This window comes from Hylobates moloch, unplaced genomic scaffold (genome assembly GCF_009828535.3).
Source record: "Hylobates moloch isolate HMO894 unplaced genomic scaffold, HMol_V3 SCAFFOLD_1, whole genome shotgun sequence".
NCBI lineage: Eukaryota > Metazoa > Chordata > Mammalia > Primates > Hylobatidae > Hylobates > Hylobates moloch.
In genome coordinates this window covers 147,507,214-147,533,579 of record NW_026652276.1, presented here as the reverse complement: position 1 = coordinate 147,533,579, position 26,366 = coordinate 147,507,214, and the positions used below count along the sequence as shown (strand labels likewise).

Genomic DNA, 26,366 nt, shown 5'->3' with positions numbered 1-26,366 from the left:
AGTTGAGGACTCCTCAAAATTCTGGTTGCTTTAATAATTAGAATTTACATAACAGTCTCAACAAAAGCCACTAATGGACCGCAGTGAAATCCTATTTCAGTATCATGAAACTGTTTTTAATCTGAAGCTTTTTCTCTTTGACCTTTTTACTCTTGAATTAAATGATAAATCTATAGATTTTCGGAACATTTTGGAGATCACGAAAGGGCACTGTGCGTTCTCTTACTGGGTGTACTGACGTTCCAGTAAGTGTCAGGTTGAGGATGGGAATCAGGAGGACTTCGAGTACTTAGATCTTGGATTCCCACAACTAGGAAAGTTGAATTGCAGGACTGGCTCTTTTCTGGTAATATTTGGACACCTTGGGAAAGGTGAATAATAAACAGCCTGCAACTTGGGCCCCGAAACTTCTCTGTTACTTATTTTTGTAACTTAGTCCCTTGCCCATAAAACAAAGACTGACCAGTCAGAGACTTGGCTTTCTACGAATTATGTCAACTAGTCAAGGTAAGAGATTAGCACGGAGCTTGGCACAAGAGAGCATTGCTTCATCCAGAGCACTTAACCAATGCTGGAATCCCCACCAAGTGTCTAGTAGGCGAAGGAGCCGGAGGGCAGTGGAGCGAGCGCACTGGGGGCTCAGACCCACCCCGGACACGCGTCTTCTCGGCCGTGTTCGGGACCTAGAGCCTAAGGGCTGCTCCCCTCGGCCTTGGCCTTGGCATCTACTGGGCGGTGGCGAGGTGCGCTCACTCCTCCCCCAGCGGGCTGGGGCGGGGACACCGTCCCCTGGGAAACGGGACGCGCTGCTTGTCCCAGGCCTTCGCCTCGGCCTGCGAGGCTACCGCTGTGCGCAGTGGCGCGGCTGCTAAGTAGCAGCAGGTGGGAGACTAGGGTCTGCGCTCGCGGCGACCGCGGAGGAGGGTGGGCGCCTCCGGAGGTGTCCTCGCTCACTTCGGGGGGCCCAGAGTCTCGGGTGAGGAGCCATCAGGCCCCGCGTTCCCTCGGACGGTTGCCCAATGGCAGCCCAGGTGGCAGCCCGGGAGGCGCGAGACTTCAGAGAAGCCCCGACCCTTCGCCTAACCTCGGGGGCCGGCCTGGAGGCAGTGGGCGCTGTGGAGCTCGAGGAGGAGGAGGAGGAGGAGGAGGAGGAGGAGGAGGAGGAGGAGGAGAACGAGGAGGAGGCCGCGGCCAGGAGAGCGCGGAGTTTCGCCCAAGACACGCGAGTGCGCTTCCTCGGCGGCCGCCTGGCGATGATGCTGGGGTTCACGGAGGAGAAATGGAGCCAGTATTTGGAAAGCGAGGACAACCGGCAGGTTCTTGGGCAGTTTCTGGAAAGCACCAGTCCGGCTTGTCTTGTGTTTAGCGTCGCCGCCTCGGGGCGCCTAGCGGCTTCCCAGGAGGTAAGAGACGACGGGCAAGGGGACCTGCCCATCCAACAAAACTACCAGGGGAGACAGCCCAGTCGCGCCCCTTTGGATTCCCGCGGGGCGCTCACTCGGGCACTTTAACAAACTTGGCTTGAAGTCCCCATCCTGAGGCCCGCAGGACTCCTCCCCACGTGCACCCACTCTGCAGTTCAGCAGCTGCAGGTTAGTTTCCTAGGTCAGCAGTTTGTATCTGACCGAGAATCCCCCGTTGAGCCTGTTCCACCAGGATGATGCAAGAAAACCAGCGCTTTCTTTAGCTGCTTGGGTGTTAGGCGCAAGGTGGGCTTTCTGTGCCAAAAAACTTGCGTTTCAGTTGCTCATGGGTCACTCTGGAGTCACATCCTTTAAAAAATGTGGTGTTTGGCAGAGCGCTTGTAACTTGTCACGTATTTTGATTGCCAACAACACTTTTCACCCCAGGCAAAAACATTGAGTCCTTAAAAAGGAATGCCCGTGCAATCTCCGCACACATGGGTGTTTACTGAACATTTAGAGGGAGCAGTTCCCTCCTTCCTTCCTTTTTCTTCCTTTTTTTCTTTTTGAATTTAGATGATTTGTCCACTAAAAGGTTAACGTATCACCTAATGTACAGCACTTGTATTTAGTATTTTTCAAGTATGATGAGTTTGGAGCAAGATTCACAATTTTTAAGTAGCTTAATGCTCAGTTTAACATGTTATATCGTTTTATCACTAGCTGTGGTCATTGTAATAGTTGGGAAATAGGATCTCAGAGAAGAGAGTAATAGGAAGGCTGCCTTAGGGTATTGTGAATTTTGAATTCTTTTGTTTTAGGACTCTCCTAATTGTAACTTTAAAATAAGTTTGTCAGTAGACAAGGCGATAGAACACAACTCTAGTATTACCTAAGTTAAATAGTTATTATAATGTTCAATAGAATGACTCAGTAGTTGTGGAAATGTTAGCATGTTTTGGTTATACATTTCTATTCTTTGATAGAAATACAAATTAACCTCTTGGGCCTGTCTTTATCTCAGTTTGGCTAATTTCCAAACCAGAGAAGAGTATAAAAAATAACCCCTTAGGATTGAAACATTCTACGTGCCTACGTGCTCCTTGTTTTTAGTTATAAGATTTTTTGTGGTATATAATGATCTGGTATAATTGGCATGCCTTTAAAAGGTGGTATTTCCACACCGGTAATGCTGTGAAATTAGCATTATAAAAGAACAGAGAAAACTGTATACTCTCTGCATACTAGGGAAGAGCGGTAGAAGGACCTTGTTTATAGGGGAGGCAAGACGCCAGCTTTTGTTTCTTCTGCTAGCAATACAGCTACAAGTTGGATATAGTAAATCCTGCTTGTTAACAAGAAAACTACTTGAACTAATTATCTTGCTCTTGTTTTAGATTCCAAGAGATGCAAACCATAAACTTGTTTTTATTTCCAAGAAGATTACTGAAAGCATTGGAGTAAATGACTTTTCTCAAGTGGTTTTATTTGGAGAGTTACCTGCATTGTCTTTTGGACATGTATCTGCTTTCCTCGATGAGGTACTGGTCTGTCTTTAATATTTAAAGCTTTCACTTATCTCCATGACATTTGGAATTATTTAGGACAACTCTGATAATTTAAAAAAGAAGAGCTAGGAGGGAAAGGGAAGGGGATGGGGGTGGTAAAAAAAAAAAAAAAAAAGCTTGTGGAAGTCAGGAGTCTCTAGCCAGGTGGATGGAGTCATAACATCTAGACTGTTCTGAAAGGAGCTCATGCTTACTGATGCTAATACTCAACAGGTGGCAATTACAGGGATCATTCTCTCCCTTTCTTCCTTCCAAGATAATAGAAGCAAATAAAAAGCAACTTGAATATGCTCTTTCACCTTAGCAGTTGGTTTTAAACTTCACATTGAGTAGAGACAAATTTACACTTTGAAAATGAGTATTATCAGTTCCTTTTTATACTTGTTAGAAACTAACAGTTAAGGACTAAGATTCACTCATGGCAGATAATGGGAAAAGGTGATGAAAGTGTTAGAAATGGTTCTTAAAATTTCTTTTTCTCCTCTTAAAATAGAGAAATAGTCTTCAACCAGTGTTACTGACACTTTAATGTGCATAAGAACTGCCTAGGGATTTTGTGAAAGAGGCTGGTTCATTCATTCTAGAGTGGAGCCCAAGGTTCTGCATTTTTAACCTGATGCTGATGCTCTTTGTTTGTGGACTAGCTTGAAAAACAACTGCCAAATAACCACTTTCCATGGAACTAGAACCTGGCTCTCAAACTTTGCTGAACATTAGAATCACCTGGGGGAACTTTTAACACAATGCCCCAGGTCACACCCATACCAGTTAATTTAGAACGTCCTGAATGGGAGCCAAGTAGCAGCAGTTGTTTAAGATTCCCAGGTGATTCTAATGTACAGTGAGCTTTGGGACCACTGGGTTAGATATCTGTCTACAAGGCCAATTTCTAAATCAGACCTCTGCAATCAGTGTAGTCCTGCCAAGGCCGGTATTTAAGGTAGGAAAAGTTGCTGACATATTTATTACTAGTTATTTACCAGTCTCTCATGGTCACACCTCTTCTACTTTTTGAGTCTCTTCTTCTGTCTTTTTGAAGGGAGGTATTTTCCTGCTGGACTAACCAAAGTCTCTCACCCCTAACTCCCGTACCCTGCCTGGGTTTCCCTTCGCTCCTGTTGAATTTAATTGGCTTTAGCTGATTTCAGGGAGGTGCTAGGAAGACAATCTTTTAACTTCAGTACCAGCAACAATTTTTGGTATGCAGCAGGTGCTCAGATTTTAATTGAACTGAATCTGATGACTTTGGTTCAATATGTGAATCTAGACCACCATCAGCTGGAACTTGGAGGGGCAGGGCTACACTATGAAATTCTTGCTCTACTGTGTCTGGCAACAGAAGATACAAGCCTTTTTCAGATTTCTCTACTCTTTCTTTATCCCATTACCAGGATCTGCTTAACATTCTGAAAAAGGTATGCCTGCTCCTCAACATTATGATGTGTTTCCATATGTTGTTATTTGTCACCAGATTGTATTATATAATTATACTTAGCAAAAGTATATAAAATGTCATATGGTTATTTCTTTATGTATCATGTTGGCCCACATTTCAAAAGAAACAATAATTGTGAATGCTTACCAAGACATAAAGAAAATATCATTTGGTTCTTCTCAGTCAATATCTGGGCCCCATCCTTGGAAATTACAATTTAAAAAAATCTAGAGGGGCCCAGGCTTCTGTATTTTGAAAGTGTTTCCTCAGTAATTGTATTGAATGGTTTAAGAACTGTCATAAAGAGAAACCCCACAGTTTAAAAAGAGAAACAGAAGGTAAGTAAAGAGATCCACAGCAAAGGCACATTTGCTCTTTTATCTATAGGTGTATATGTCCTTGGTGAACCTTACTTTGGTTCATAGAGAAAGTTTATTTTTCTTACAAATGCAAAAACTACACAAACTTACAACTAAAATAAGACAAAACCTCAAATTAATTGACTTACTTTGTATATATTTGATAAAATTTGTTGTGATTAGTAAGTACATCTCAGGTCTATTTGTTTTAAATGATATTTCTAGAGATACTTTAGCTGTTTGAGTTACTAATTGCTTTCCAGAGCATGTGGCTCAGAATTTCATAGTGTTTTATCCACAGCTCATGACACAGACATTAAGTTTTAAAAGAAGTTGGCTTTGTCATGGAATAATGTGAGAAACACATTTATCCTTCCAAACCCAAAGGATGGACTCAGAGACACGCAGAACAGCAGAAGCAAGACTTAATTGTGGTTTTGCAAGATCGGGTGTGTGGTAGGCAGGCACACCCAGGGCAGTTACAGCTGGTAATTTACCTCCTAGCATGTAAGCCCCTCTCCCAGTTCCTCATTGGTTGAGTACTATGGGGTTACAATATTCCTGGACATTTCCTAAGTTTCATTATGCCCCTTATAAGGATATACCCTGGCCCCCTTCCTCACTTAATTCTTGATTTCCCAATAATGAAACTTTCTTCCCTTTTATGGGCTGACTCCTATTCTACATTCTGTTCACTTATGACTTTCTAGGTGCATGAGCCATGAGGTTCGTCATATCCTCAGGCTGGCTGCCAGAACTTAGATTTATCGTGCTTTGAAAATGGACCATATAAAATGTTTTCTCACAAATTCCCTCCTCTTTTCTATTTACTTTCTTTGGTTTTATTTTTATCTAAACCCTTTTGGTTCTTGAATCACTCTAAAAGTTGGTTACTTTTTTCCTTATGGGTGAGCAAGTTTAATTTGGTTTCTAATAGTAGCAGGTTATTTTGCTAGTAAGTTATGCACATTTGTTTATTAATATTTATTTTAATTTTTGTGCTAGTCCCCTTACACGGGGGAATACAATATCCCACTGCTGTTAAGACTCCTGCCACAATTACGGGAGATGTAAGGATTGAACCTATCATACCTTTTCATTTTTTAAAACAACCTTCTACCCGACCCATTAATGGGTTATTAATTTCAGCATTTTTTGCTAGTTTGTTGGCTAGGGTTGTTCTGGTAAAGTTTTTGTGATGGTGCCATCTGGGGTGGTATTCTTGGGAATGAAAATACAACACTTCCCACCCAGCGTAACACATACACCCCCTTTTTCTTCTGGTATCATGTCTAGTGCAAGCCTGTTTTCTAAGGCTATTTGGCCGGTGGCATTTAACTGGCTAGCTACCCCTTTGAGGGCGTCCTTGGTATAACTGATGAATTTTTGTTGAATATAATAGATATAGTTAATTTAATCCACATTTTTATTAATAGTTGACTACCACAAGAGTTCTAATTTAAACCCAGAGCTCTTTGGTTTTGGGCCTTAAATTTATTAGGCACTCCCCTAGGGACACCTACTGAGTTAACATATATATTGGGATTAAAAGAATTTGTCAAATATCTCCAATTTTGGTGGCCATATGTATTTTCGAGTATCTTAGGAAATGCCAGAGTGAAGGCAATTGGACTAAAGCACAAGTCCTGATCCAACTGGATGGTAACAGGTTACAGAGGTTCCTTTTCCCACAATACCACCAGACATTAGCCTGAGGCATATGGAGAGCTGGGTAATTGACATTGCCTGACTCACTCGTGATGTTTAAGAAGTGGATACAAGTTGAGAGTTCTCCTATGGGCTTATTGAACTTTGCCCCCTGCCTAGAGAGGCAAGAGAAGTGGTTCATATTCCCTATGGAGAACGAGGGAATTGCTCTGGGATCTGACCTCCGCAATGCAGGAGAGAGCAATGACAGACTTTTTTTTTTTTTTTTTTTGAGATGGAGTTTTGCTCTTGTTGCCCAGGCTGGAGTGCAATGGCTCAATCTCGGCTCACTGCAACCTCTGCCTCCCCAGTTCAAGCAATTCTCCTACCTCAGCCTCCTGAGTAGCTGGGATTACAGGCACCACTGCGCCTGTCTAATTTTTTGTATTTTTAGTAGAGACACAGTTTCACCATGTTGGCCAGGCTGGTCTCGAACCCCTGACCTCAGGTGATCCACTCACCTTGGCCTCCCAAAATCCTGGGAATACAGGCATGAGCCACTGTACCAGCCAATGACAGACTTTTATAAGTCTCATTTCCCCATGCATCCTTGTCCTGGTATAGAGCCAACACACAGTGCATTTCTTTAGGATTGGTATTCCATCCTATAGGAAACAGAACCACCTGTGCCTGAAGTTGTTCCACAGCACATGCATAACAGCTACTCTTGTTGAGGGCTCGTACTAAAAATTTGACCCAGGCATTCATATTCCCGTACTCTGTCTCGATTTCTAAGGTTTGCTTTAAATCCTTTACCTTAATTATTTTTACCCTTTTAGGGTCATTATTTGGTGAACTAAAGTGTTTATTAGGGTTTGGAGTTGGAGTAGTCCCAGGCAAATGGGGGGTTGAGTTTTTTATTAGTTTCAGAACAAATTACCCTAGGGGTTTTTTCCCTGTGATGTTTGCACCAACCCATATAACCGAGATGCTACTTTTGGTTCTTGGTTTAGAAGAGCTGGATTATCAATGGTGATGAGAATAGGATTACATTTTAAATTCTGGCAGTTACTTGGTGGGGAGCCCTTGGACAGAAGTAATTTATTCTTTAAGGGTCTCCAGGCTGGAGTTACCCACCCCATGTTTACTGTCCAACCCTGAAATTGGGTAGTCCACCATATATTATCCCAGCTAGGGCAGGGTGATATTCTACTATAACCTGTATTTGGTTCAGGGAAAAGATATTTATCCACTTGAGAGAGCTGTTTCTGATTTTCCACATTCCCGCAAGGTAAAACTTGGCAGGCATTAAGTCTTATAGTTTAGGGTGCTACCATCTTGGTTACATTAATAAGCAACTTGATTGGGCAGGGAGGAGTCCCCTGCCAGTTTCCATTTTGACCTGCTGTTTGTATAGTAGCCCATCCCAGCCATATTAACTTTCAAAATGGGGCCAGCCCATGTTTTCTTTTTAGATTTTTCTGAGTTAACTTGAAGGGTTCCTTAGGTGACCTGTGCACTTTACATTTGTCTTTTTTTCTCCCTTCCATTTTTTTTTTTTAACCAGTCCCTTGACTTGAGTATAGTGAGTTCACCCCCGTTTAGCTGTCTGCACAGCAAGCTCAGTGGTCAGGAGCACTCGACAGGGACCTTCCCAGCGTGGGTGGAGCTTGTCTTCTTTCCACATCTTGGTCAGCACCAAGTTGCCAGGCTGGAAGTAGTGAGCCATGAACTCAAGAGGTGAAGTTTGAGTCAGAAGTCCTTTTAACCTAAGGGATAACAGGGTGGAGTATATGCCCAGTATATAATTTCTAAAGAATTGATCCTTGGTTTCCATAGTAGGGAGATGTCTAGCTGTGCCTAAGTATAGGATCTCATATAATAACTTGTAGAGGGATAATCCCAAGTCTTTTCTTGGGGCTGTTCTAATCCTAGGGAGTGCTAGTGGGAGACATTTGGTTCAAGGCATTTAGTTTTTAAGATTAGTTTGGTGACATGCTTTTGGAGAGTTTGATTCATTCTTTCTACCTTTCCAGAGGAAGGGGAATGCCAAGGGGTGTGATAATCCCATTTAATTTGAAACCTTCCATAATTCCCCTTAACACCCTTGAGGTAAAGTGGCTCCCATTGTCAGGATTAATATTTTCCATGAGGCCAAATCTAGGTACAACCTGTTTTAATATTATTTTGACCACATTCCCAGTGGTGGCTATGGAAGGGGAAAGGCTTCCACCCAGCCAGAAAGGCGATTTACGATTATCAGTAAATTCTTTAGTCTTTCTACTTTGGGCATTTCTGTGAAATTTGCTTGAATGCTTTCAAATAGTCTTAGTCTAGGAGGTCTTTCTCCCATGGCCTGTTTTATAATTACCTTTTTGTTTGTCTTTTGACAAGTTACACAATTTCCACATACTTATTTAGTGAGGGTATAAATCCCTATATACACCCATAATTCCTAACTATTGCATCACATGGAGCCTGGGGTCCCCAAAGACTCCCTTTGTATAATATAGATGTTAGTTTTCTCATGGAGTTTACTTATTTCTGTCCCATCAAGAGGTACCAATTTGCCATCTTCAGTTTGACCCCTATCCTGTCTAATTCTTCCTTCTTCTCTGTGGTAAACTGGGGCCTTAATACTACCTTAGGGATGTCTGGGATCAGGCTAAATAGTCTTCTAATTTCTTCCTCCAGGGAGGCTTGCTCAGCAGTGCCATCTGCAAGCTTGTTTCCTGTAGCTTCTATAGTGTTCCCTTTTTGATGACCATTTACATGAACTGTGATTACCTCTGCTGGAAGCAGGAGGCTTTCTAAAACCTGTTTGGCCAGTTCCCCATGTACCAATTCTTTTCCACTGCTATTTATTAGGCCCCACTCTGTCCAGATTTTTCCAAAAGTGTGTACCACCCCACAGGCATATTTAGAATCCATATATACAGTGCCTTCTTGGGCTTTAAGGAGCTTTAGGGCCTGGTTAAGACCATACAATTCACAGGTTTGGGCTGACCAGCCATTAGGTAATCTACCTTTCTCACACAAGGAGTGTTTATTCCCATCAATGACAGCATGGCCATTATGTCTCTTGCCATCTATCACTTGGGACGACCTATCCACAAACAGCCTTGTCCCATCATGTAGTGGAGCTTCCCTAAGGTTTACTCTAACTTTTGTTTGGTATTCTATGATATTTAAGCAGTTCTGGTCTGACGTCTCTCTTCTTCTCCTCTCCTTTCCATAGGAAACCAGCTGGATTTAGGCAAATATTTGTTGTTATGAGCACATCATTTTTTTAACTACTATGGCTTCATATTTTAGAGTCTGAGAATCTGTTAACTATCTCCCGGCTTTTGACTTAATATATTCCTGACCCAGTGTGGGTTGCTTACTGTTAGGGTCCCACCAAAGGTTAGCTTTCCACTCTCCTAGCCGCAGGGCTGTGGCAGCACTGCTTGCACACATTCGGGCCACCCCTGAGAGACAGGATCAAGAAGCTTGGAGGCAAAAGCAACAGGTTCCCTCTTCCCTCCCCAGGTTTGAGTGAGCACCCCAAGGGCCGCTCCCTAGTCCATTGTTACAAACAGATGGAATGGTTTCTCTAAAGAAGAGAGGGCCAGGACCAGGGCTGGAATGAAGGCCTGCTTTAGCTGTTTTACTGCCTGAATTTCCTTTGGGACCATTGCAAGCGATTGGGTTTCTCTTCTAGTAACTTGAGATACAGAATCTTTTTTTGAGCATGAGTCAATTTATTGCATACAGTAGCCAGTTAAACCTAAAAATTTTTGGAGTTCTCTCTTTGTCTTAGGCAAAGGCAGACCCACTATTCCTGATATTCTTTCCGGGTTTATTCTTCACTTCCCGTTACTAATTAGGTGTCCTAAATATTTAACTTCTTTTTCTACAAACTGCAATTTGTTCTTAGAGACTTGCAATCCCCATACGTCTATGAAATTAAGCTTATGGTGGTTTCTGATATCTCAGTCCTCTTCTCCCCAGAAATTAAAAGATTATCTATGTATTATAACAACTGGGTTCCCCTGGAAGGTTGGAATTTCTCCAGGACCTTTTCTAAGATTTGACCAAATACGTTTTGGGGCTTCCATGAAACCTTGTGGCAGCACAGTCCAGCAGTACCATTATTTTCTCCCAGTTAATAGGATTTTCCTATTTAAAGGCAAAGAGGTCTCTACTCCTAAAGTCTAGGGACATGCCCAGAATACATCTTTTAGATCCACCAGACCGAACCACTTATGTTCACAGGGTATCTTACTGAGGAGGGTGTAGGGGTTAGGCACCACAGGGTGGTAGGTCTGGACAATTTGATACATAGCCCTTAGATCTTGCACCAATCTCAACAACCCATTAGGCTTTTTGACTGAGAGAATTGGAGTGTTGTACGGGTGACATGCAGGGTTTTAATAGTCCATTTTTCATTAATCCCTTTATTACCAGTTGGAGATATTTTCTCCCTGCAGTATGAATGGGATTTTTTTTTTTTTTTTTTTGCAAACTACTTCTCTTGGTTGTTTTAGTTTAATTTGTAAGGGTGTGATTTTTAACTCTCCCCTGTTGCCTTTTCTAATCCAAACAAGGTTATTAATTTTCTTTCCTCCTCCTCTTTTGGGAGGCCCATTATTTTATTTGTCCTTCCTTTATTCCTAATCCTAAACCCAATCCCACAATCAGGTTTCCACCCAGGATGTTAGTTTCTGCTTTAGGAACATATAAGAGTGACCAATTTGTTTTGGTCCCAATCTAATTAACATTTTCTTGAATATCAGAACCTGAAATCCCTCCCCTTTTACCCGATACTATCAATTTTTCCTTAGAGAGTTCTGTACCCCTTGGTTGGTGACTTAGGGCAGAGCGATCCACACCAGTATCAACCAAAAATGTCACTTCTTCTCCCTCGGGTCCCATCTTCAAATTTATTCAGGGTTCCTGGTGGGACCTACTCAGAAGGAACTCTCCCCCCAGTCTTCATCAGCGGTCATGAGGTGGATCACCATTTCTTTTTTTCCATTTAGGACATTCTTTTTTAAATGCCCTGGCTTTACATACTTGTAACATCACCTCATAGTCTTAGGAGCTTTTCCATGTATTTTCCTTCTTTCTTTGTGTCGAAATCTATTATTCTCCTTGTCTCCTTCGAGGAGGATCTTGATCTAACCTTTTTTTGACTACCTCTTCCACAGTGGAACCATGAGTTTCATTTTTATTTATGCTTCTTTTCCTCTCTCCCTACAAAGACCTTCTGAGCCTCCCTTAGTAATTTCTCAATTGGTTTCTCATCCCATCCATTAATCCTTTGTAATTTTTTTTTAATATCAGCTCTTTCTTACAAAGTTAACTTTCAAAAGGCCTTGCCCTACTGGGTCCTCTGGATCTAATCTGGAGTATTAGATCCAGATCTATCTATATATATATATTAGATCTAATCCTGATCTAATCAGGAATGCAGAGGAAGTTTCCTCTTGGTTTTTGTTGAATCTCCAATGCCTTTGAGACCTTTCATGTCCCAGTAGTGGACTTTTTGATCCTTTTTATTATTAGTTCCCTGAGGTTCTGCATTTGTGTCTGTTCTTTGGGATTTTTTTTTTTTTTTTTTTTTTTTGAGGGAGAGTCTCACTCTGTTGTCCAAGCTGGAGTGCAATGGTGCAATCTTGGCTCACTGCAACCTCCACCTCCCAGGTTTAAGTGATTCTCCTGCCACAGCCTCCTGGGTAGCTGAGATTACAGGTGCGTACCACCATGCCCGGCTAATTTTTGTATTTTTTAGTAGAGATGAGGTTTTGCCATGTTGGCTAGGCTGGTCTTGAGGCCCTGACCTCAGGTGATCCACCCACCTCGGCCTCCCAGCCTGCTGGGATTACAGGCATGGGCCCTGCACCTGGCCCCTGGGATCATTATTATCTCCTTTGGGATTGACATTTGGAAAGTTTTGTTCAGCTGGCAAGACTTCTTGCCGGGCGGGTTGTTACCTCTCCCAGATGGTTATGGCCCCTCTCCTAATCATTCCCCTTTCTTTTCCTGTGAAAAGGATACTTGTGATAGACATCATTTCAGCCCAGGTGTAAAAGCTGAGTTCTAGGAATTGGTTCAGCTGGTTTGCTAAACCCAGGAGATGTTTTAGAAGTGGTTTCATCTCCTTCTTGAAATTCCTAACTTCAGTACTTGTAAGAGGAGCATTTACAAAGCCAATCTCTCCCTGTCTATGGGAGCTTCCCTAAGAGGGATTATGCTGGATGTCTGCTGTGTGGAAGGGACAGGGAAGTTCTCAATATCCCTCTTATGCCGTTCTAATTATTTTCTCAAATTTGGATAAGGATTTAAAGAAGCAGTTGGTTAGACTCTGCCATGGTCTGCAGGTCTTTCTTCCTCTAACCCTCCTGCTGCCCCTTGATTTTCCTGTCCCCTATTTTGTGAGACACACGGAGGGGGTATGGATGATAGGGGGTCCCAGGGCTTTTCACTGGGCAGGAGCTTTTTACTAGGCTTTTTTTCTTCTTTGAAGGGGAGATGGGGGCTAATTCCTTGATCCAGCAGAGAGTGTAACCCATCTCCTCTTGTGAGGATAGGGTTTTATCATTCATATAGAGAATTAAAGCTTGGCACACCCAATTTTTATCTGAGCCAAACTTAGGCCAAAAGACTAAAGGCTTACGAATGGGGTCTTTAGGCCAGATAAACAGCAACACTTTATCATCTTTTGCCTTTCCTTGTCCCTGATTCAAGTGTTGTCCCTCCAAACCTCATTCTTCCCAAAGGACTATCTGGGGGAATGTCAGAGGGAGTTTCTTTGGCTCCCTCTTTCCTTTGGCCCATAGGCCTAGAATTTCTGTCTCCCATTTTTGGTCAGTCTTTTGAGTCCAAGCTTTTCCCTGTGTACTCAACCCCCCACTACTGGAGGTTTCTTGCACACCCCAATTGCTTTGCCTGTCTCTGGACATGTCCCTTGTGGGAGAACAGAACTATGGATTGGGATTTGAACTCCGCACTTGCTTCATATCCATGTTATATCTCAGTTACACACACTTGACCTCTGAAAATGCCCAACCACCAAGGCAGTACTTGTCCAATTTTCCTCCCTTGGCTCGTGCATGATGTTGCCTGGTTGCCAAGGTACCTGCTTTTCTCCCTGTGTTGCCTCCACTGCCTCCTGAATAACAGTCTTGGGTTTGTTTATGGCCTCTGCAGGGATCCAGGATGCCTGGACAGAGTGGGCCACTTAAATTGCATGGGACGTGTTTCCACTCTCGGCTGGAGTCCTACTCTACACAGGCACAGAGATCCCAGACGAGCCCCCAAGTTTGTGAGAAACACATTTTACCCGTCCGAACCCAAAGAATGGACTTGGAGACACGAAGAACAGTGGAAGCAAGACTTTTAATGGCGGTCTTGCAAGATTGGGTGTCTGGTAGGCAGGCACACCCAGGGCAGTTACAGCAGGTCATTTGTCTCCTAGCATGCAAGTTCTTCCCCCAGTTCCTCACTGGTTGAGTACTATGGGGTTACAAGTCTCACGGACATTGCCTAAGTTTCATTATCCCTCTTATAAGGTTATACTGGTCCCTTTCTCCGCTTAAGTTTCGATTTCCCAACAATGAAGCTTTCTTCCCTTTTAGGGGCTTACCCATTCTCTACATTCTGTTCACTTTTTGTGACTTTCTAGGTGCATGAGCTGTGCGATTTGTCACATCTGCAGGCTGGCTGCCAGTACTTAGATTTATTATGCCTCAAAAATTGATGCTTTAAAATGTCTTCTCAGAATAGTAAATAGAGTGAAGTCTGAAACAGTACCCAGTACATTAGAAATGTTGAATAACTTTAATTTTCTTCGAGCCTGACTTTTAGAAAAAGCTGTTGTTATCAAGGATTTAATCTAGAAAACAGTCTCCAAGTAGGTAAGGCATGTTCAGCCCAGCAAATCTAAACTTTTTTATCTTTCCAAATTTTATCTTAGATTCAAGGGGTACATGTACTGGTTTGTTACCTGGGTAAATTGTGTGTCATGGGAGTTTGGTATACAGAGAGTTTGTTACCCACGTAATCATCATAGTATCCGATATGTTGTTCTTTAGTCCTCACCCTCCTCCCACCCTCCACCCTCAAGAAGGCCACAGTGTCTGTTGTTCTTTTCTTTGTGTCCATGTGTACTCAATGTTTAGCTCCTGGTTATTAATATAAGCGAGAACATGCATGGCCGGGTGCAGTGGCTCACACCTGTAGTCCTACCACTTTGGGAGGCCAATGTGGGCGGATAACTTAAGGCCAGGAGTTTGAAACCAGTCTGACCAACATTGCAAAATCTCATCTCTACTAAAATACAAAAATTAGCTGGGCATGGTGGCACATGCTTGTAACCCCGGCTACTTGGGAGGCTGAGGCAAGAGAATCACTTGAACCCAGGAGACTTGCAGGTTGGAGTGACCCGAGATCTTGCCACTGCACGTCAGCCTCGGTGACAAAGTGAGACTGTGTCTCAAAAAAAAAAAAAAAAAAAAAGTGAGAACATACAGTATTTGGTTTTTGGTTTTTCTGTTCCTGTGTTAATTTGCTTAAGCCTAAACTCTTCAGCCTGTTTGCAACATTCTTCACAAACTACCCCTGCCTTCCTCACAGCCCGAGTGTTGCCATTTCTCTCAGGGGTATTGGCTCTATCTCTAGGATGGTCAAACTGGCAGTTTCCCACAAGCACCATACTCCCTGAGTCCGCATGATTTTATCAGTGTTCTGATTTCTGGAATGCTTGTTGTCTTACTCTGTTCAGGTTGCTATCGCAAAATACGCAGACTTGATGGTATATAAGTACGGGACATTTATTTCTCACAGTTCTGGAGCTGGAAGTTCAAAATCAAGGCAGTAGTAAACTCAGGTGTCTGAAGGCTGCTTCATGGTTTGTAGATGGCCCCTTCTAGCTATGTCTTCACATGGTGGAAGGGGCGAACAAGCTCCGTTGGTCCTATTTTATAGAGACACTAATCCCATTCATGAGGACTCGGCCGTCATGACAAATACACCTCCCAAACATTCCACCTCCTAATACCATCATTTTGGGGGTTAGGATTTCAATATATGAATTTTCAGAGGATACATATTCACACCATAACACCTGCCTTGCCCTGTTCTTTCGTCTTAAAGATTCAAACCAAGTAACTTTTCTGGCAAGTCTTTCTTAATACCATTCTCTCCCAGAGGCAGATATTTCTCCCATGTTTTCATATGCATCCTGGACATACCTCTAATCATGGCAGTTCTTATCTTGAGTGTCATAGTTCCAGGATCTCACCTACTGAGCTCACTGAGGGCAGGGACTATCTTGTACTAATCTCTGTATTACTAGCTTGACATGTAATGGGTGCTAAGTAGGAAATGGTAATAATAATATTTGGAGACATTTGTTTCAACACCATTCAAAAATGAAAGCGAATTTTCAGCTTGTTTTTAGTTAACTAGAAGATTGTATCATCAAACTAAACTCTAAAAAGGTAGAATAAACATTTTCTGAGCATTGGCTAATTCAAGTTTTACAGTAAAATGTTTATAAACTGGACAGATTATATATATATTATATCAGAAAAATGAAAAAATGTTTAAAATGAATAGATACTCTAAGGGAAAACAAGAGACCAACTTCATTAATGCAGCATTCTCTTATTAATTACATAATATATGGCAGGCTCTAGAAATAGGAACAATACTTTTTCAGAGTTTTTACATAGTTTCATTGATGTTTCCCATTTCATGGTAGAAGGAGTTCTGAATAAGGTCCATGTAGCTGAATAAACATCTTTCTGACTACCCAAACTTTAATCCTCTGGGATGCCACCTAGGGCTTGAGAAGATTAGTTTACTTCTAGCTTCCATATAATTCAGAAAGATTGTTTTCATTAATATGCCTGCCAGTGTGCTCAGTTTGCATTATGAGGGTGGTTTACTTACTTGACATAGCTGCTTATTTCATACAGTGTTTGAGTTATTGGGAACCTCCACAAATGTTTGATAAATGGGTAAATGAATGAACAAGCAGTACGCTAATTCCACTTTGACAGAATTTATGTCTAATTGATTCAATCTAAGTGGGTCACTGACTTTGTCCTCTCTTTGTAGATTTGATATCATTGGATGATATTTATGAAATTGGACAGTTTTGTTGCCAATTTTGTACGACAAGAAAATCTTTGAAGGAATGCATTGTCTGTGAATTAATTTAACTGCTTTTAACAATGTTTCTCTTTCTCTAGATTTTAGTGCCAGTTCTTTCTAATAAGAACAACCATAAGTCTTGGTCCTGTTTTACTTCACAAGATATGGAATATCACATAGAAGTCATGAAAAATAAGATGTATATTTTTAGAGGCAAAATGTCTAGAAGAACTCTTCTACCAATTCCCACTGTTGCAGGAAAGATTGATCTGGATCAGAATTGTTCAGAGAACAAGTACGTAACAGTACAATATATACAGGATATTAAAGTGGAGAGCCAGGCCAGCACAGTGGCTCACGCCTGTAATCCCAGTAATTTGGAGGCTGAGATGGGAGGGTTGCTGGAGCCCAGGAGTTCAAGACTAGCCTGGGCAACATAGTGAGATCTCATCTCCACAAATAAAATAAAATGGAAAGTCAGCATACCCATTTAATATCACACCCCTAGCAAACCCATTAGCAAATAGAGAATTACAACTACATCATATTTTTAAAATAAGTGCAGAAACACCATGCGTATTATTTCCTTTCAAAGTATGCTTTTAAAAAGCAAATTATACAAAAAGCAAACTGTAGTAATTGCCATGCCAGTAACATTCCTTTAGTAAAATGGTTTTTGAGGATATAATTCTTTAACAATGTTTTTTGAGGTTAGAGATATGTCAGTGACAGAATAATGTAACCCCACAACTCAAATCAAGACCATAAAAATAATGGACTTTCAAGAATTTAGTTTTAGGAAACTAGTTTATGGATGCCTAAAATAACTATTAAAATCTATGTCTTTGGATAAAATGATTCGTCTTTGAATTATTTTATTATCTTAATGTTTGTAGGCCACAGTCAAATGAAAGGATAATACTTCATGCAATTGAATCTGTGGTTATTGAATGGTCACATCAAATCCAAGAAATTATAGAAAGAGATTCTGTGCAGCGTTTGTTGAATGGTCTTCACTTGTCTCCTCAAGCAGAACTAGATTTCTGGGTAATGAGGAAAGAAAATCTGTCATGCATTTATGATCAAGTAAGTAGATAGCCCTAGAAATTGTAAATTAAATTAGCAAAGTCTCCTGAGCTGCAATGACCAATAGTTTTAAAGATTTAACACACTGTCTTTGTATAATTTACTGGTCTGCCCTCTTTTCTTAATCCAGAGTTCTGTATGTGTGGTGTGCACTTTTGATATTAAAGTAACTTTGCCTTTATGAGAATATTTTGACAGCATTTGAGATGATTTGAAATATTGTGCTACCCTGGAAGAGCAGTACTTACCCAGGGAAATGTTGAGGACTGGAAAATTTAATTAGTCAACTTAATTGATTTGGGAAGGAGTGAGGTCTTGCTTGGTAGAGAGACACAGCTTTGGAAAGACTAACTTTGGTTCCTCTGCTGGGTGCTTGCCATACTAATTACTTAAGGTTCTAAAAGTTAAGACATCCATTCACATGTCTTTTGGAGATTTTCTGAAACAGAAATTTTATATGGAAAAATTAATATTTTACATATATAATGTATTAGGTTCTCTAGATGGATCAACTAATAGGATATATGTATATATGAAAGGGAGTTTATTAAGGAGAATTGACTCACAGGATCAAAAGGTGAAATTCTACAATAGGCCGTCTGTAAGTTGAGGAGCAAGGGAGCCAGTTGTGAATCAGTCTGAGTCCCAAAACCTCAAAAGTAGTGAAGCCAACAGTACAGCCTTCAGTCTGTGGCCAAAGGCCCAAGAGACCCTGGCAAACCACTGGTGTAAGTCCAAGAGTCCAAAAGCTGAAGAACTTGGATTCTGATGTTCAAGGGCAGGAAGCATCCAGCATGGGAGAAAGATGAAGGCCAGAAGACTCAGCAAGTCTGCTTTTCCATCTTCTCCTGCCTGCTCTATTCTTGCCGCTCTGGCAGCTGATTAGATGGTGCCCACCCAGATTGAGGGTGGGTCTGTCTCTCCCAGTCCATTGACTCCAAATATTAATCTCCTTTGGCAACACCCTCACAGACACACCCAGGAACAATACTTTGCATCCTTCAATCCAATCAAGTTGACACTCAATTATAACTATCACATATAATAATATATATCCAAATTAAAAAACTTAAATGCAAAATAAAATACAAGGCTAAGAAAAAAATGTATTTTAAAAATTATTTTCAACTTGAAACCAGTTGAATGTTAAACACTGAATCACTTGTGAGTGAAATAGAATTTAAATATTTTATTACAGAATGCATGTATTTAGTAATCGAGTTTATATTTATTAAAGTTTTCTTTTTTCCTTTAACTTAGCTTCAGGCACCTATTGTCCTCAAAATGGTTAAGATCCTGAAAACTAAACAAAGCAGCTATTTTCCTACTCTGAAGGACATTTTTCTGACTGTGGAAAATGGTAAGACTCTTGTTCCTCAGCCTGGCATCAATATCACCATCTGCTCATGATCTAGCCCCTGCCTGCTCGGCCTTGACATTTACCCTTCCGCCATGTTTGTGGAGTGATTGCTCTTGGCTCTCTGATGATAAATTCATCTCACCCTTTGTACTTTGTTCTCCACCCATACTAAACTACTTTTAGTTTATCTGGTATGTAGTAGACACCTGCCAAAGTGGCTCCAGATTGAAATGTTAATTAGACTGTTTGTGGAGGAGTGAGGCCTTCAGTATTTAGCAGAGGAAAAAAAAAATAACTCTGGATAGAGGTTTTCCAATCAACAGATTGAGCTATGATGAGTCTAGTTATTCACCAGTTCACTTCTCTGAGTGTGCTTGATATCCACCAGTTATTTAGCTTGCAAACACTCAAAGCCATCATTGAAGTTTTCGTGAAGATTAAATGTATGGAGTGGAGGATTTGTTGAATTTTGAATAGACAATGCATGCATCTTACTACAAACCAGGAATCATAAAATGATATCCAGTTGACAGTCTCTCACCATCCTTGTCCTTCCGGTATCTAGTTTCAGCCCCACCCAAAGATGACAACCCTGCCTAGTTCCTTGATTTCTGTTCGTGTTTCTTTGCACATGCATGAGCATTTACTTATGGATATACATGATACTGAGGTTTTAAATAATAAAATTGGAGATAATATGGACAAGCAACTTTTTTTTGTTTCTAACACTAAAAAGTTTATTTTTCCCACGTGATATTTGGAGAGTTAGGAAATACTGAAAATTCATTTCGAAAATGTTTTAATACATCTTCAGGGTTTTCTGCATGAATTCTGTTTAAAAAGAGGGCATAAGATAAGGAGGAATATATGTACCAGGGGCTCTATAAGATCTGAATTCCTGTCCCAACCCTGCTTACTGAGCATTTTAAATTTGCTAAGCCTCTGGTTTTTCATTGGCCAAATTGGCCTATTAACACCTTCCTTGAAGAATTGCTATGTGGATTTAGTATTTCTCAATCTTGTCACGATCAACATTTTGGGTTAGATAATTTTTTGTTGTGGGGGGCCATCTTACATATTGTGGAATATTTAGCAGTATCTCTGGCCTTTACCTGCTGGCCTCATCCCTGTTGTGATGATCATAAATGTCTCCAGACATGGCCAAATGTCCCCTGGGGGCAAGATTTCTCCTGGTTGAGAACCACTGGGTTAGGGATAGCGTATCATACACTATACAAGGTACTGGATAGGTACTAAGTATGCTTCAATAAATAGAAGCTGTTGGCATTTGTTTTTCTGTGTTAGCATAGGATGAAAATTTTCTCTAGATGCAGCTTCTGCAGGAATGAATCCCAGGGGTCCTCTGAACCTTATGCGTGTGGGGCCTGGAGATACAGAAAAAAAACACTTCTCAATAGAACAAGTGGCCCAGTGGCCCAGACCCGTGGTCAAGTTGGAAGACGAAAGCTCTTCTCAAAGACACACTTCAGGCATTGTGGAATCACCAGACATGCTGATCACATTTTAAGGACACTTAATATTTAAGGGCACTTACCTACTAGATACAATTATTTAATTTTGACATAAACATTGATAAAAATACTAATTTTGAAATATGAGTACATCTGGAAAAGAAAATAATTCCTGGACATTCTTTTTATTCTCAGGGCTTTATTGTTACATAGACAGATTAATTGGTTACACATCAAGTGGCTGGGTGTGTCCTTGACTCCTGGTGACAAAATTCAGCAGGGTTTTTTTTTGTTCTTGACACAAGTCTTTTGGGTTAACATCAAAAACTAGAATTTACTTGACCTTGTTTCCTACTTTCATAATAAAATTTGTTCTCAGTTCATCAAGGGTATTTGTAGCCTTGGGAGCAAAATGGAATCTCATGGAGATCCATTTAGGGTATATTAAAGGGACCAGTGCTAAGCAAGAGAAAACTTTGGATTCGATTAACCAGTCATTAATGAGAGTTAAATATTTATTTTTTTTTCATATCCATAGCATTTTTTTGATTTTTTTCTTCCTTTTTCTTTTTTGGAGACAGGGTCTTGCTCTGTTAAGGCTGGAGTGCAGTGGTATGATCATGGCTCACTGCATCCTCGACCTCCCAGGCTCAAGTGATTCTTCCACCTCAGCCTCCTGAGGAGCTGGGACCACAGGCAACTGCTACCATGCCCAGCTAATTTTTAAGTTTTTTGTAGAGATGGGGTCTTGCTATGTTGCCCAGGCTGGTTTCGAATTCCTAGACTCAACTAATCCTTCCAAAGTGCTGGGATTACAAGCATGAACCACTGCACCTGGCATTTACCATGTTTAACATTTGTTTTATTGAAATGAACTTCACATAACATAAAATTAACAATTTTAAAGTATATAATTCATTCAAGTTTTAGTACATTCATGATGTTGTACAACCTCACCTCTGTTGAGTTTCAAAATACTTTAATCACTGTACTTAACAATTTTAAGTTAAACCTTTATTAATGATATAATTTTTCGTAATCATTGCATGAGTTACTGTCATAGGAAACTGGAATGAGAGAGTAAACAATTCAATTGTGCTCATACCAAGTTCCTAGAAGGAATTAACATTCTAGTGATGAAGTTTGTAATCCAAGCCATAAAGTGATAACATTGTAGAGAGGTTTTATTCCCACAGTTTCCACAGGGTTGAGTAAATTTCTTTAGACTCCAGAGGTATTTTCCCCTTCGGTTTTCCATCACAATTTATTTATGCTATGTGGGTAACTAGATCAGTGCTCTCCCAAATGACTGAGTTACAGATGGACAGTGTCTAAAGTCTTCCAAATTGCTCATGTGTAGATTGTAGGATAAGTAATATAAAGGGAACTATGACAACATTTAAGTGTGGCTGTGTTCTTTTACATGGCTCTCTTCTACATGTAAAGTGAATTTAGAAAAAAAAATAAACCAGAATCACTTTAATGATGGTTCTTTGCTTTCAGCCCTTCTCGAAGCCCAAGATGTGGAAATTTACCTGAGACTTCTGAGGAGACACATCCAATGTCTCCAGGAGACGGAATTCCCACAGACCCGCATATTAATCGCTCCATTATTTCATACCATCTGTCTGATCTGGAGTCATTCCAAGTTTTATAACACCCCAGCTCGGGTTATAGTTTTATTGCAAGAGTTTTGTAATCTCTTCATTAACCAGGTATGAAGCATCAGAAAACAGGAACAATAAGAATTGTTGCTGTGAGGTAGGTTTTACGAGACTGGTGAAGAATAATCTAGTATACAGTAAGAACACCATCGTTTTCTTTTTTCAGAAAGGACATTTATGGTAACAAAGGTCAGGTAACCTTTTAATCCTAAATGGCAGGAAGCTGTGAAAATAAGTCAGACATAATCAAAGGACAAGTTGTTGCTTGATTTTGTTTAACATCTGTACCTTTCTTCAAAAGGCTTTAAGGCAGCTTCCAGCAAAAGAAAGACATGTGTAGTACCTTCTTTGTAGCCTTCCCTTTGGTTTTCACAGAAACACTGGCTGATAAAAGCCTTTTGGAAAGTGTGGTAAGTTAAGAGCATCTGGCAAAAAGAAAATCCTAAAAAAGTAGAATTGTATTGAAAAAATTCTGATTCATTGTTGATCTTTTAAAATCTCTTCTATAATTGTTTCTCTATTCCTTACTCAACCTGCAAAATGTTAAAAAAAAATTTTTTTTAAAAAAGGACCACCTCCCTCTGTGTCCTCATCCTGTCTGTGTGAATGTGGATTCTTCCATGTTCACAGTACCAGAGGATATTACATAATTTGAGAGCTAAAAGATACTTGGATGCTACATAATCCAGTGGTTCTTATTTGGAACCACTTAGTCTTAATCTGCTCAGGCTGCCATAGCAAAGTACTATGGACTGGGTAGGTTAAACATCAAAAATTTATTTTCTCACAGTTCCAGAGGCTGAAAGTCTGAAATGAGAGTGCCAGCGTGCTCAGGTTCTGGTGAGGGCCCTCTTCCTGGCTTGCTGATGGCTGGCTGCCTTCTCACTGTGTCCTCACTTGGCCATCTTCCTCTTATAAGACCACAGTCCTATCGGATTTAGGCCCCATCTTTATAACCTCATTTAATCACAGTTACCTCCTAAAGACCCTATATCCAGATACAGTCAGATTGGGAGTTAGGCTTTCAACATTTATCATTTTGAATGGACACAATTCAGATATTTTTCAAATGAATTAACCAAGACTTGAAAAATGATGTTATTTGCTCAATTTCCCTGAGAAGTTAGGAGGAAAGCCAGACCAAAGAATAGGTCTGCAGACGCCGGGCGCGGTGGCTCACGCTTGTAATCCCAGCACTTTGGGAGGCTGAGGCGGGCGGATCACGAGGTCAGGAGATCGAGACCACGGTGAAACCCCGTCTCTATTAAAAATACAAAAAAAAAATTAGCCGGGCGTGGTGGCGGGCGCCTGTAGTCCCAGCTACTCGGAGAGGCTGAGGCAGGAGAATGGCGTGAACCCGGGAGGCGGAGCTTGCAGTGAGCCGAGATTGCGCCACTGCACTCCAACCTGGGCGACAGAGCGAGACTCCGTCTCAAAAAAAATAAAAATAAAAAAATAAATAAATAAAAAAAGCATAGGTCTGCAGACTTGCAGCTTAGCATTTCTGGAGTATGAGGTTGCATTGTTAATATCTTTAATCTCTCTTCCCTCTCTGATTCTGAAAAGATAGAGTGGTGTGTGGGAAAGGCTTTGGACCTAGACCAACCTGGATGCAAATCTAATTGACTCACTTAAGGGAAGTTAAATTACTCCTCAGTTTCCACATCTGTCAGTGGGGATGATGGCTAGTCCGTGGCTATTGCAAGGATTCAAAGATAACCTAAGTGAAATGCCCAGCATAGTGCTTGGTGTTTAATCGAGGCTCAGTAAATGTTAGTTGCCTTTTGTTCTTTTACCCAAACTATTGACTTACAGGCTAGTTGCAGCTGTTGGTAGTAGATAACAAGAAGTCTATTCCTTGCTATATTTTACCATCATCTCGTCTGGTTTTGTTCAATATCTGTTACTCTGTTGGGCAAACTCTATTTTGCCCTTTTGTTAAACAGGTTCCCTGGGCCTTAATGGTGTAAAACACCACAATCCCTGTTGCAGGGCCAAAAACTATAACCACCACTTCCCCCAAACCCCTTTTTAGGGACCTATTTCTCATTTTGAGATTAATTGAAACTGTTTCACTGTAAATCCTTGTTAATGTATAAATCACAGAGGAGACCATTTGTTGGCACAGGTGACTTATTTTAAGTCCTGTTTACCTGTAAGCCTGTAAACTTCTTATCCCTGGCTTCTAGTCTATGTCAACAGCCAGAGTCTGCCAAGCTCCTGATAAAATAATGTGGCTTCTCTTGTTCTTTAGTTCTGGCTTCTATCCAAAGGTTTCATTGACCCGATTCCTTTGATTCTATGAACGGCAGATTTCAGACTTTGTGGTAATATGCCCAACATGTTAGGAGTCAAAAGTTAACAATTAGCCAATGTCCATAGCTGGTTCCCTGAAGCACTAACCACCCTGCTACCAATTTTACTACTTTTATATAGTTATTTAACAAACATTATATAGTACTTATTTTGTTCAGGAGCTTTTCCAAGCCCTTTACAAAAATTCAAAAGTTAGACCCTCATAGCAACACTGTGACATAGGTATTATTAGCAGCTTCATTTTATAATGGAAAAAAAAAACAAAACTGAAGCCTAAGAAGATAAGTAACTCTCCAACCCAGCAAGTCAGTAATACAGTTCTCACCCATTATACCATGGTCCATATTTTAAAATAAGTTTTTTTAATGTCTAAATGTGACCTAATACATGGTATGCTAATGATAATTGTAAAATATTCTCATTGCATAATGTTGGAACAATGGAAATGGTTCTGGAGTTTCATCACTCTATTATTAAAGCATTTTTATTTTTCCTTCCTCCCAAACTTACATATATTTATACATTTTATCGTGCATACAATTTTGTACTAACTTCTTGAAAGATTATTTTGTTATTGCTGTATATGTAAGTTGCTTCCAGCCTCCTTGATTATAAACAACATGCAGAAAAAAACTATACAAAGATCCCCTCTTTGACTGGAATAATTGGCTTACTATAAATTCCTGATGTTGGTCAAAGGGTGCAATCTTTTCCTGGCTCTTGAGCAATATTTAATACTTACAAGTTATTTTCTAAAAGGTTATATCAGTTACATTGTTATTATCAATGTGTAAAAGCTTTCACGATGACCTGTCAACTTGGAGCATTGCCATCTTTAAAAAAATTTGGGGTCATTTATTGGGTATCTAGTGGTAACAGGTTTTTAAATTTGTACCTTACATGATATGTGTGATTACATATTTTATATTTTCTATAATTGTATTTCCTCTTGTCACCTACATGTTCTTTGCTTTCATGAATTTATTGATCAAGTTTTCATGAAAATTGAAACGCTTCCTATGTTACATATTAGAGGTCATAAGCTGATATGCTATCAGCTCATTTGGCCCAAAGATCAATGCAGTGTTTTTATTTTGTATGATATTTTTTAATGTAAAATTGTTGTTAATACTTAAATTGGATAGATCTCATTTAAATGCCAGCATTTCAGCCTCCACTGAAAACTCAGAGATCTTGCTACAGTGCTTGCACCATCCCCACAGGCGCAGCCAGTGACTATAGCTTCAAATGCCCCTTTAGGTGAAACAGGTGCTGTCTAGATGACAATGACCTTCACTGTTCACTGTCGTTTCTGATCTACTTTACCCAGTTTCATTATATGCTTGACCCTATGACTGGAATGCCAGTCAGAGTTAGAAACCCTTTGTTACTTTAAAAGCAAATGTATTTCTTTTCTCTTGTTTTCTAGCAGTGACCATTAACATCATTATTTAGGCCAGACACATAAAAGGCATCGCCTGTTCACCTTGCATGCTAGCACAGGCTTTGGTAATGGGGTCTTAATGCCTTGCCTTTCTTCTCTGGTAACCTGACTCTCCTCCATGGTCCTTGTGTGTCATTACCACTCTAACCACTACCTTGTCTATTCCATGGCTTGGTGTATCTATTGTAGACATTGTCACCTACAAGATCCTAGGTGAGGAAGAGTTTAAGTCTGAGTAGTCGAGTGTGGAGTAGAGCTGTCAGGACTGAGCTAAAATAACAGTCCATAAAAACATGCAAAAGAATAGAGAAGCAGCAGCAGGGAGATGAGCCTCAAACTAACAATATCATTGGTAAATTGGTTAATTGATCATTGACTTATTGATAAATAAGTTGGTTAGCAGTATTTTAGTTTATAAGACCTCTGAAGTGGGACTAGTTCATCCTAAATCTAGTGGCTTTTAGCTTGT

At 40.5% G+C, this 26,366-nt stretch overlaps 1 protein-coding gene across 1 annotated transcript in view; it reads left to right on the top strand.

Annotated features, from left to right (window-relative positions):
* Window positions 1-1,019: 1,019 nt before the first annotated feature.
* Window positions 1,020-26,366, top strand: part of DNAH11 (dynein axonemal heavy chain 11) — a 363,007-nt gene continuing 337,660 nt past the window's right edge. The window contains exons 1-6 of the mRNA XM_058446556.1: window positions 1,020-1,403; window positions 2,801-2,944; window positions 16,654-16,850; window positions 17,452-17,641; window positions 18,902-19,001; window positions 21,977-22,188. Of these exons, the coding sequence (XP_058302539.1) occupies window positions 1,020-1,403; window positions 2,801-2,944; window positions 16,654-16,850; window positions 17,452-17,641; window positions 18,902-19,001; window positions 21,977-22,188 (1,227 nt within the window). The remainder of the gene's footprint in view (window positions 1,404-2,800; window positions 2,945-16,653; window positions 16,851-17,451; window positions 17,642-18,901; window positions 19,002-21,976; window positions 22,189-26,366) is intronic.